At 39.6% G+C, this 12,683-nt stretch overlaps 2 protein-coding genes across 3 annotated transcripts; both read left to right on the forward strand.

Annotated features, from left to right (window-relative positions):
• The first annotated feature begins 458 nt into the window (after positions 1–458).
• On the forward strand, positions 459–6,469 carry ftr82 (finTRIM family, member 82). 2 transcript variants are annotated; one of them, XM_017460322.3, is made up of 8 exons: positions 459–517; positions 776–1,423; positions 3,293–3,388; positions 3,783–4,016; positions 4,503–4,662; positions 5,143–5,202; positions 5,307–5,375; positions 5,563–6,469. In XM_017460322.3, exons 2-8 carry the CDS (start codon positions 833–835, stop codon positions 6,081–6,083), a joined length of 1,731 nt encoding a protein of 576 aa, XP_017315811.1. In that variant the 5' UTR covers positions 459–517; positions 776–832; the 3' UTR covers positions 6,084–6,469. The 2 variants fall into 2 exon arrangements, with proteins under 2 accessions (XP_017315811.1, XP_047007710.1); XM_047151754.2 differs by lacking the exon at positions 459–517 and having other exon boundaries at positions 524–1,423.
• Positions 6,470–7,644: 1,175 nt separating this feature from the next.
• Positions 7,645–11,278, forward strand: ift22 (intraflagellar transport 22 homolog (Chlamydomonas)). The gene is given in 5 exon segments (NM_001200400.1): positions 7,645–7,978; positions 8,080–8,162; positions 8,253–8,342; positions 10,488–10,690; positions 10,834–11,278. Coding segments are annotated over 5 exon segments (579 nt in total). The 5' UTR covers positions 7,645–7,924; the 3' UTR covers positions 10,983–11,278.
• Positions 11,279–12,683: the final 1,405 nt, after the last annotated feature.

Here is a 12,683-nt window from a genome sequence, read left to right on the forward strand (position 1 = left end):
ATTTGTAATGAATCAAATTATTAAAAATGAATATTATGTTTATTTTATTTAATAATGGTTATGTTTTACAATGTTAGCTTTCATCATTTATGTTTTTTCATCTACAAAACAAAACTTAAGGTGTTTAGACAATATTTATGCCATAATGTAAATGGGAGAATTTTAATTTTTCATGTTAGAGTACATTATTCTGTAGCTATTGTGAATTATCATCTACAGTGAAACTAATGGGAGAGGTATGTCATTATGAGATTGAGGAATGTAAGAAGATTAAGGGAATATATGCAAATGTACACAATTAACCAAGTGTAAGTTTAGTATGTGTAGACTATCAAAATATACTCTGGCTACCTACTCTAGTGTGTGTTTGTGTCTTTGCTATCCTGGGACACTTTGGACTACAATTCACTCATTCTCAATAGCCCTGCCCTACTTTTCTTTTTACTCCACCCTCCACACTCTCATGCTCTGTTTCTCTTAAGGCTCTGGCACTCCTAACTTGACTTGCTTGTCTAAGGTAGGCTGTGCTCTCTCACTCTCTCTCTCTCTCTTTCCCGCTGTCTATCTCTCTGTAAGAAGGGGAGGGCTTTACCTACTTTCAATCAATAATTTGTGGAATTCAACTGTGCAAGTAGGTTGTGTGTGCAGCTGCTTGCTTCACAGCCCCACCGACTGCAAGGTTCCAGATTTCTGATTTCTTCTCCTTTGCGCTCGCTCTCTCTCTCTCTCTCTCTCTCTCTCTCTCTCTTTCTCTCTCACTCTCTTGTGTTCACAGACACTCCCTGTTTGGACACATCTTGTGTGTACGTGTCTGTGCATTTGTGAGTTGAACATGGCTGAGCCCGTGTCCCCAGATTACTTCAGCTGCCACCTGTGCGCGAGTCTCCTGAGGGACCCAGTGGCTATCCCCTGTGGCCACAGCTTCTGTATGGACTGCATTAGTGGCTACTGGAATGATGCTGACTATACCGGGATTTACATCTGTCCTCAGTGCAGAATTACTTTCACCCAGAGACCCGTGCTCAGACCCAATGCAACCCTCTCCAAAGTGGCTGAGAAGATCAAGAAGACAGGCCTGAACCTCAACCTGGTGCCTCCAAGCAATGGGAGCTTTGCTGGACCGACAGATGTGCCTTGTGACTTCTGCTCGGGAAAGAAGCTCAAGGCTGTCAAGTCCTGCCTCAACTGCTTGGCCTCATACTGTGAGAAACACCTGAAGCCCCACTATGAGTCAGCTACCTTCAAGAGACACAAACTGGTGGATGAGCTTGGAAACCTGGACAGAAAGATCTGCCCGCAGCACCAGAAGAGCTTGGAGCTCTTTTGCCGTACCGACCAGATGTGTATCTGTGCTATCTGCACCGTCAGCGAGCACAAGGGCCATGATATTGTGTCAGCAGAGGCAGAGAGAAGTGAGAAGCAGGTGAGGAGTGATTTTTTTTTTAAACTAAATTAAAACTCTGTAATTCTGATAGAAGCTTATGCTGAGTTGTTCAGTATTGTAGCCTTTCAGTGAGGTGTGCAGAATCGTTAAACTGTATTTTCATCAGTGAGCAGTAATTATAGTTAACCGGGTTTATCTCACATTTTGTATTATCTCATATCTTTCAGTCAAACTAGTTTTGTGTTATCTAAAACAAGCTAGCCATGAACCATTAGTGACAATTCATGAAAACATATTATGGGTAGAGAGGGTAAACATTAAACCAATTGTATGTGCGGGAGACAGAACTAGTAGAACAAAAGTCACAGCCAAATAAAGTTATCACACTCTGGTGGTTGACCCGAAACCACTCAGGGAGTGTCTCTACAGCAGATTAGCCAAAGGTGAATCAAAGCATGTTCTGAGTGGGCTTTACTCTGGAAACAGCTTGCATTTTCTTCCAAAGCAAAAGCAAAAAAAAGAGAGAGAAAGGGTGGGAAAGGGTTGGTCAGGACTTCTGGACAGGCAAAATCCCACAGATAAAGGTATGTGTGTTTGAGGAGATCGGGCCAAAGCTTATAACCCAACCACCCCCCACCCCCCACACACAACCTCCTACATTATCAGTAAATGAGATTGCTAAACCACTGAAGACATTACCCAGTCAGTAAGTGAACACGTATGATTGAGAGAATGTGCAGATATCTACCGCCCTCTGACCCCTCTTTGGAATTTCATTTCTATTAAACTGCTAAAATCTTCCAACAGCCTTACGCCATTGTCTCTAGTTTGGTTGTATGAAGGCTTGCAATAGGCAGTACCTGTGGGAAAGTGGGAAGATGAGATTAAAAACTATAAATAGCTGTCCTTTATATGTTTTCCCCTTCTCTGGAACAAGTACAGGACAACTGACAGCAGGGATTGTTCAGATAAAACCTGACAGTATTTGTTTTTTTCTGTTTATCTCTATAATAACATTATCAAAGCTTGGCAATAAGTCCAGTGCTGTTCTCATAAACCGTGTGATCCACTGCCAGAGCGGGAACCAGCAGGTACTAACTGAGGATTGTTTGTTTACTCTGTTGAAACCAGAAGGACCTTATTTCAGATTTAAGACCCCCCTATTTTTCATCAGCCTCTTAGTCTCTCACACAAACAGAGACATACACTACACACTCCCTTTATTCACCCCCTTCCCAGATTCCCCACATTCCATCAAGCTTATCTTGAGGAATGGTCCTGTGGGATCACTGAAATGCTGCACCAAAGCCCCCTCTTCATTCTCCAAGGGGCCAGAGCATGTGCACCTTGAAATACTTCTACACAAGACGGGAGCGGCTAGTTTCACATTCCTGGCGTGATTGGCATTCCCACGCTCCCTTTTCTTTCCTCTGTCTCCTGAGATAGAGGCGCACAATTATTAAGCTGATATCTCCAAATAAGACCAATTACTAATGAGCTGCAATGACTCCCTGTGTGAAATACTAATTAAATGTTATTGAAAGACTTGGCAATGTACATATACAGTAGATACTCTGAGTTCCCATTTTATTAGTTATTTAGATTGGTAGATTGGTATACATAATAAACATAAATATGCTTATGTACTCTTAGAAAAAAAGGTTTCCAGATTTAATCTTCTGCGGAAACCCTTAAAAGGTTCTAAGTAGGACCTTACACAATGTTTCCCTATAAGAAAGGCTCCCAAGTAGAATTCTTTTAGGAAGTTATTCCTTAAACAATCCTTTAGTGCTTCTTATTGGTTGTCTGTGTTTTTATCTGTGTTGAGTTAAAATTCATTGAATATTCTGGGTTGATCTTGTGTGTGTGTGTGTGTGTGTGTGTGTGTGTGTGTGTTTTCTCTAACAGAAACTTCTTGGAGTGTCCCAAGCTGATATCAAACAAAAATGCCAGCAGAGGACCAAAGAGCTGGAGGAACTAAAGACGGCTGTTGACTCGCTGAAGGTAGGTCAGAGTTTCTATGCAGCTCTTCAGAATAGCCCGTTTTCCCAATCAAAAGCAATGTGTAACATAATCAGAGTAGCCAAAAAAAAAAAAAAAGCACAAGGCCATATTATGTGGCTACGAGTGACCCAGGGTAGAACCCTTATCTCTTTAGTAACTCTATAACAACCTCATGCAAGGGTACACAAATAAACCTTGAGGCCTGGGCATATTTGCCCTTTTGTCTGATAAAGTGGAAACCAGTTCTTGACACAGTGTGTCTTTTGTTCTGATGTGTTAGGTCATTAAAGTTGAAACAAAGAAAGCTAAAACAGAGTAGTTGTATAGTCTGGAACTAAGTGATTAGCCAGTGGCTGAATGTGTTTGCTAAAGTGTTGTTGTAAATATGCCTCAGAGCTCGGCTCAAAGGGCCATGGCAGAGAGCAAGAAGATGTTCGATGAGATGATCACTTCCATTGAGAGGATGAGGTCAGAGGTCATCAAGCTGATCAACATCAATGAGAAAGCTGGGTTCAGTCAGGCTGAGGGGCTGATGGAGCGCTTGGAGCAGGAGATTGATGAACTGAAGAAGAAGGAGACTGGTTTAAAGCAGCTCTACAGTACAGAGGACCACATCCACTTTTTACAGGTAGACACTGATATGAGTGGTTGGATTCTATTAAATGTGTAGTCATTGATTTCAGACGTTTGCTGAAACTAGCTGTTTTGAAACTCAAAATTTAAACAAATACATCCCCGCCCTTCAGTACTGCTTCCAAAGCCACGCCTCCAAAACACATGCACTGCTGGTTTACGATTGACATACTGAAATGCTAGTCCAAGAGGGGAGCTGTCTGAATTGAACAGGAAAATGGCCACCCTTGAAATAACCTTACCTCCTAATTGCCACTCTAACTCTTGTGCCAAATCTATTGGTCAACAGAGTAATTTCATTAAGTGGCCAACTGTTTTGTGTCAGTGTACCACTGAGACTAAAATATTACAAAGCATGCTCAGATTAAAAAATTCATTAGTCTAATATTATATAAATAAACTAAAAAAAACCTATTAACACAAGATATGTACCCAGTGTATATAGTGTCTGAAAACAAGAGTGTTCCTCTTTTACTTACAGAATTTCAACTATCTCTGCACACCAACTGATGATGGCTTCATTCCCAAAGTGTCTCTGAACCCAGACTTCTCATTCAGCGCTGCAAGGAAAGCTGTCGCAGAGATCAAGGAAAAACTTGAAGAACTGGGCAGAGAGGAACTGCTGAAGGTCACAAAATCAGGTCTGAACCCTCATCTAACTACCAATAAAAAAAACAAAAACAACTCAGTGAAACAGCTCATTGGCTCAGCTCACTGTTGAGTACATTAATTTACAATCTATGGACATTTTCACTATTGGATCTATTGTACCTTACTGTTACCTTCTAGCACTGAATTGTTTAATTTTCCACTAAAACAAACACCTAGTGTGAGGAGAATTTTAATCCAGCCAAACAGGGCACATGACCATGAACTGCCATAAGCTCCATAAAGTGGAGTCATGTGACTGAGTTGAAAAAGTAAATAGTACTTTGAATCGTGACTAAAGTGTCGTACACAAAAGGAACAGCTCTGATTGGGTGATTAACATCCGTTTGTGTTTCCAGGATGTGTTATGCAATGACATAAGCCTGCTGATTGTGGGCATAACTTCTTAATGAAGTTGATGTTTAACAAACAAATGGGTAGCTCTTGATGTGTATTTTCCTGGTGCCTTGCAGTGAACGAAGTTCCCATTTACACACTGGAGAACCGCAGTGTTCGAGAGAAAAGTAGCCGAGGTGAGGCATCAGTAAACACGTCTAAAGACAATGTAATGTAAACAAGCTTCATCAAAATGCACTGAAGTAAACATAACTATACTCTTTTTACTTTCTGTATCTAGTCAAAGACATCCAAACTGTGGACAGTGCCCCTCCTTCACAGCCCAGGAGCAGGTCTGAGTTCTTAAAATGTAAGTAGCATATCTAATCATTCAGCAAGTCTACTTGTTCTTGGATTATGTAACTCTTATGAAACACATTCTTCCAGACTTATTGCTTAATTTCTTCTGAGAATAGTACTCCTAGGCCTTTGTGGTTTAGATAGTGATATTCTCTGAGCTACTGGAAATAAATTAACCTCCTCCTCCTTGCCTATAGACTTCTGTCAGCTCCGGCTGGATCCCAGCACAGCCTATAAAGAGCTCTACCTGTCAGAAGGTAACAAGAAGGTGACTCGAACCCGCAACCTGCAGCCCTACTCTGATAATCCGGAGCGGTTTGACACATTTGCCCAGGTACTGTGCCGTGAGGCTCTGTCGGGTGCCCGCTTCTACTGGGAGATTGAGTGGAATGGCGAGTTCTCTGTTGGAGTGGCCTACCGGGGCATAAGCCGCAAAGGCAAGGGTCCCCTGTGCTTGTTGGGGTATAACGATAAATCCTGGAGTCTCCTCTGCTCTGACACGGGCTATTCTGCCTGGCATAACCGGGTGGACAAAGTTATCAGCGCGCCACATTCTCCAAGGATAGGGGTCTACCTAGACCACAGCGCAGGGGTGCTGGCCTTCTATAGCATCGGCGAGACCATGACATGCCTCCATCGCTTCGAGACCACCTTCACTGAACCCCTCTATCCTGGGTTTGGGGTTGGAACATCGGTTAAAATCTGCCAGCTAAAATGAAGACTTTGACCATTTGTTTTTATTTTTACAAAGAGTACTTTTTTTTTTTTTTACATTATGTGTTTTTAAGTCATTTTCAGTTATCAGTAAAGCCATTGCATTTTACTTTACATTTTACTTTACATACTTTACAAAAAAAACAAAAAACAAAAAACACCCTGAATTTAATTTTCAAATTGTACCATTTCATTTAAGTCTAGCCCCAAAACTATTATTCCAACATGCCATGCTATTTTTGTATTTTTCCAATTAATAACATTTTAAATACTAAACCTTATATTTTTCCAAGTACCAAGTGCCATTGTCCATTTTGTGATAAAAAGCTTCATTACTTCTCAAAAATTACCTCTTGATATTCTAATTAAAGTTTTTTATTAACAGACAAATGTGTGTTTGTATATTACATCTAAATGCTTCTATTAACATGATGGACAGTAACAACCTCAAGGTTTGTTTTTTCCACTGGAGCTTTTATTCCATTATTAACATGACAAACAGAAAAAAATGCAATTTAACTCATACTCTAGGTAAATCAATAATTGTTATGCCAGATTCATGCTCAGTTTTCTGAGTATGTGCAATTGGGTAAAAACTGTTTAAAAACAGTTTTCTTCATGTTCTATACATTAAAAGCTTTTCAAACTAAGCAAAGTCACACAAATCCTCCAGATCTGGCTCTTTGCCACCGACTGTTCTTGCATTCACAGCTGCACTGGTGAACCTTAGGAAGGAAACACGCTCCCAACCCCTTCCTTTAGTCTTTCACAAAATCAGTACCAGGATGACAAACCTCTCAAGTTAAATGATGTTTGTTGGACAATGCAGCTGCATTCTCAGTAATTCAGTGTATGGGTTTGTATGCACTTAGAGCATACACTTTAAATAATTTTGGGACTAATAATTTGACAATCAATTGGGTCATGTAAGAAAACAGAAAAATTAATGTGAATAGGTAAAAGAAGAGCTCAGATATGGCACAACATGCACAAGCCTGTCTCTGGAGAGCTGTCCAAACTGACTGTTCTGGTTCTCACCTGCATTTAATATTCTGTCTCATCTGAAGTTTTTGAACAGCAGGATTGTTGGAACTAAATATGAGAAACAGCAACCATAAAACTGTAAGACTGGAAACTCCTGGAAGTGGGTGGGAACATAGAAGTAGTGGGTGTCCGCATATCAATAAAGATATAGTTCACAGCAATCATGGACATGGTAAAAAGTTTGCTGTTGCGCCATCTTTTGGTGAACAGGGTATAAGCTTATGGAGCACTTTATTAGGAACACTTCACCAATCAGGCATAACATTAAAACCACCTGCCTAATATTGTGTAATATTGTGTTTCTATGATAGCCAGCATTATCTTATTCAGCAATTTGTGTTACAGTAGCTCTTCTGTGAGATCAGACCAGACAGGTTAGCCTTCATTCCCCATGCGCCTCTATGCGCCATGCGGCCATGACTCGGTCACCGGTTCACCGGGGGGCGGGGGGTTAAAGTTACACATACCCTACTTGTTAATGTTCTCACTTGTGTAGTGTATATTCGCGAATCTGCAGATGCGAAATGTGAGACTTCACAGCTTGCAGGATGCAGCGCCATGACAACGATATGTTTATGTGTTTCTGTCTGTGAAACCAGTGTGTCGTTTTAAATATTATATAACATTATATTAGAACTTCAATATACATTCACACGTCCATTCGCTGCTATTTATTTCGGTGAACTCTTACCCAGTTAAAGAAGTTAGCTAGCAATTTAGCTGGCTGGCTTGAAATCAGCTCGTTAGCTGCCTAGCCTAGCCTAGCCTAGCCTAGCTGGTGTGTGTTATCCTTTGGCGAAAATGTTAAAAGTTAAAAATCTAAAAGTGAAAATTCTTTTAATTGGACCAAGTGAGGTGAGCATGGATTTGGTTATTCTTATCATTTGTACTGATCTGCTTTGTGTTAGAATTCTCTTTAAAACAATGACTAGCATTAACATTAATATTATTCACAGTGTGGGAAGACAGTATTGGCGAATTTTCTCTCTGACACAGTGGAGACAATCGGATCTGAATACAGACCGACACAGGGAGTCAGGTCAGTGAAGTGTAATCCATGATAAATGATACACGAGGAAATCTTTTATATTTTTTCCTGACTGAAGTTTTCTGATATGGTGTTTGTAAGGATACTGGAGTTTGAGTCTCAAAATCTGGGAAGTGGGACCAAAGACAGTGCTTGTGAAGTGGAGCTGTGGGATTGTGCTGGAGATTTCAAGTGAGTGCCCCTTCCTTGTACCTGGAACTATTCAGTGGCCCTGAGGTTAAAAAAGAAAAAGAAAAATAGTAGTGCAGTTTGTGTAGTTTTATAAGGAAATGAGCTGCAAGTTTTATTGAGCATCTTGCAGAACCAGCCACAGTTCTTCTGGAGACTTTCACAGTCACACTCGCTTCTTATTTTTGCATTTTTTTGTCTGAAAAGTGTCTCTTAAAAATCTATAACAAAGTTTGTAAAAAAAAAAAAATGATACATAGGGTGCCTAAAACTTTTGCACAGTACTGTGTGTGTGAAATATATATATATATATATATATATATATATATATATATATATATATATGTGTATGTATGTGTGTGTGTGTGTGTGTGTGTGTATATATATATATATATATATATATATATATATATATATATATATATATATATGTGTGTAATATACATACACACACACACACACATATATATACACACACATATATATGTATGTGTGTATGTATGTATATATATATATATATATATATATATATATATATATGTGTATGTATGTGTGTGTGTGTGTGTGTGTGTATATATATATATATATATATATATATATATATATATATATATATGTATATGTGTGTAATATACATACACACACACACACACATATATATACACACACATATATATGTATGTGTGTATGTATGTATATGTATATATATATATATATATATATATGTGTGTGTGTGTGTGTGTGTGTGTGTATCTATATATATAAAATGTGTGTGTGTGTGTGTGTGTGTGTATATATATATATGTGTATATATATATATATATATATATATATATATATATATATATATATATATATATATATATATATATATATATATAAAATGTGTGTATGTATGTATGTGTGTGTGTAAATTTTTCCATTTATGTATGTTTTATTCATGTTTTGTTTCCAGTCTGACACATGGGTACGGTGATGTACCCATCCATAACTGTCCATTTTCAATATCATACTATCATAGCTCTGTGTATCAGACCTATACTTGATACAGGTTTGATATTGACATCGTCTTACTTCTATATTACTTCTTACACTATATGGCCTAATGTTTGTGGACACCTGACCATCACATCCACATGTGGGACTTCTGTCATCAAAAAGTTGAAAGCATAGAATTGTATAGGATGTCATCGTATGCTGTAGCATTACAATTACAATGTGGGATTTGATCACGGTTACCACGTTTGTACATCCAGAGATGGGAGCTCAAATCCCACAGAGTTTGCACGTTCTTCCTGTGCTTTAGGAGTTTCCTCTGGGTACCCCGGTTTCCTCACCCAGTCTAAAGACATTTAGGCTGATTGACTTTTCCAAATTGTCCAAATAGTGCGTGAATGTGTGCGCGATTGTTCCCTGTGATGGGTTGGCACGCTGTCAGGTGTTGATGTTGGTTGAGGAGGCCTGGGGTACACTCGGCGTTCTGGTTCATCCCAAAGGTGTTCAGTGGGGTTGAGGTCAGGGTTCTGTGCAGGCCACTTGAGTTATTCCACATCAATCTTGGCGAACCATGTCTTCATGGAGCTCGTTTTGTGCATAGGGGTTTTGTCATGCTGGAACAGGTTTGGACCTCTTAGTTCCAGTGAAGGGAATTATTAAATGCTACAGCATACAAAGACATTCCAGACAATTCTGTGCTTCCAAATTTGTGGCAATAGTTTATGTATGTGATGGTCAGGTGTCCACATTTTTTGGCCCTATAGTCTAATATCTAGAACTGAAAGTTATTATAATGTACAGCATCTGACATGGGCCAGAACAACTGTATAAAGTAAGAGTTTAACTTGGCTAGTTGCTTAAAATACAAACATACAGGGTTTTGGTACAATTCTGCTTTTTCTCTCTGCCTGATAGGAGAGCATTAGCAATACTGGCACATCTTTCACCATAAGACATTAATCTTGAAATTAAGTGGTTTGATTTGAATACGTTAGTTGTCTTGTATCATTCTTGTCAGGTGAAATAGAATACTGTAGCACACCTTGTGATTCAAATTTGTATATCATTCATATAATAATTAGGATTTAAGTAGTATTTAGTTAATAATGTGTTTAAGTTTGGGTTGGATCACTTTTTACATCCTCATTATAGGTTTGAAGCATGCTGGCCAGCTTTAATGAGAGACTCCAATGGAGTGGTCATTGTATTTAACCCTGATATTCCAAGTCACCTCAAGGAAGTAGAGACTTGGTACTCGACCTTCATCTCCTCTCAAAGCCTACAGGCAGGACAGTGTCTGCTCATAGCACACCACAAGCCTGGTAGTGGAGCAGATACGTCACACCCTCAGTTAGGTAAGACTGAAAAGTAAACAGACTGCAAATTATTCCATATTATTTGTTAACAAATTACGTTATGTTTAACGTTATATACCATTGCACTGGCTTGTTTGAGAGTCTGAGAAATCTGTACATTGTTTTTATTTTCTTCTGCGCAGCCCCTCAATTGAACAAGCTGCCTCTTATTCATTCCAACCTAGAGGAAGACCCTGAAGGGCTGCGTCAGGAGTTCTGCACATATCTAGGAAACGTTGCGCAGCGCTTGTCGGAAAGTCTGGAACGTGAGGAGATGTCCATTATAGCATAACCACCACTTTTTATATTCAGACTACATTATACACTGGTATTATGAGTTAGGACTGATCAAATGAATAGGAATTAATATTGTTATTTTTAAACAGATCTATCAGAGAGAGTCTGTTGATATACAGAATATACAAGTTGAAATATGCTAGAGAATTCCTTTAAAGATCATTTATAAGTATTTATGTCTGTCCAATACCCAGTTAATAGTTGTTTCTATGGTATATAAGGAAACCTCGAGTTGACACCAAAAAGGAAAGTCATATTTACCTTTCAGCATGCTGAATAAAGGTCTCAGCATCACTTTTCAATTCAAAGCAATGTACAAGGTAGTCGTACGAAAAGTGCACATTATGAAGCACATGGCATGTGAAGTTATTTTTTAATTGCCCAAAAAAGTGTTTATATATATATATATATATACACACACACACACACACACACAGTGAGGGAAAAAAGTATTTGATCCCCTGCTGATTTTGTACGTTTGCCCACTGACAAAGAAATGATCAGTCTATAATTTTAATGGTAGTTGTATTTGAACGGTGAGAGACAGAATAACAACAAAAAAATCCAGAAAAACGCATGTCAAATTTTATAAATTAATTTGCATTTTAATGAGGGAAAAAAGTATTTGACCCCCTCTCAATCAGAAAGATTTCTGGCTCCCAGGTGTCTTTTATACAGGTAACGAACTGAGATTAGGAGCACACTCTTAAAGGGAGTGCTCCTAATATCAGTTTGTTACCTGTATAAAAGACACCTGTCCACAGAAGCAATCAATCAATCAGATTCCAAACTCTCCACCATGGCCAAGACCAAAGAGCTCTCCAAGGATGTCAGGGACAAGACTGTAGACCTACACAAGTCTGGAATGGGCTACAAGACCATTGCCAAGCAGCTTGGTGAGAAGGTGACAACAGTTGGTGCGATTATTCGCAAATGGAAGAAGCACAAAAGAACTGTCAATCTCCCTCGGCCTGGGGCTCCATGCAAGATCTCACCTCGTGGAGTTGCATTGATCATGAGAACAGTGAGGAATCAGCCCAGAACTACACGGGAGGATCCTGTCAATGATCTCAAGGCAGCTGGGACCATAGTCACCAAGAAAACAATTGGTAACACACTACGCCGTGAAGGACTGAAATCCTGCAGCGCGCGCAAGGTCCGCTGCTCAAGAAAGCACATATACATGCCTGTCTGAAGTTTGCCAATGAACATCTGAATGATTCAGAGGACAACTGGGTGAAAGTGTTGAGGTCAGATGAGACCAAAATGGAGCTCTTTGGCATCAACTCAACTCGCCGTGTTTGGAGGAGGAGGAATGCTGCCTATGACCCCTGGAACACCATCCCCACCGTCAAACATGGAGGTGGAAACATTATGCTTTGGGGGTGTTTTTCTGCTAAGGGGACAGGACAACTTCACCGCATCAAAGGGACGATGGACGGGGCCATGTACCGTCAAATCTTGGGTGAAAACCTCCTTCCCTCAGACAGGGCATTGAAAATGGGTCGTGGATGGGTATTCCAGCATGACAATGACCCAAAACGCACGGCCAAGTCAACAAAAGGAGTGGCTCAAGAAGAAGCACATTAAGGTCCTGGAGTGACCTAGGCAGTCTCCAGACCTAAATCCCATAGAAAATCTGGAGAGAGCTGAAGGTTCGAGTTGCCAAACGTCAGCCTCGAAACCTTAATGATTT

The sequence above is a fragment of the Ictalurus punctatus genome, chromosome 28 (genome assembly GCF_001660625.3).
Source record: "Ictalurus punctatus breed USDA103 chromosome 28, Coco_2.0, whole genome shotgun sequence".
In the NCBI taxonomy this organism is placed as follows: Eukaryota; Metazoa; Chordata; class Actinopteri; order Siluriformes; family Ictaluridae; genus Ictalurus; species Ictalurus punctatus.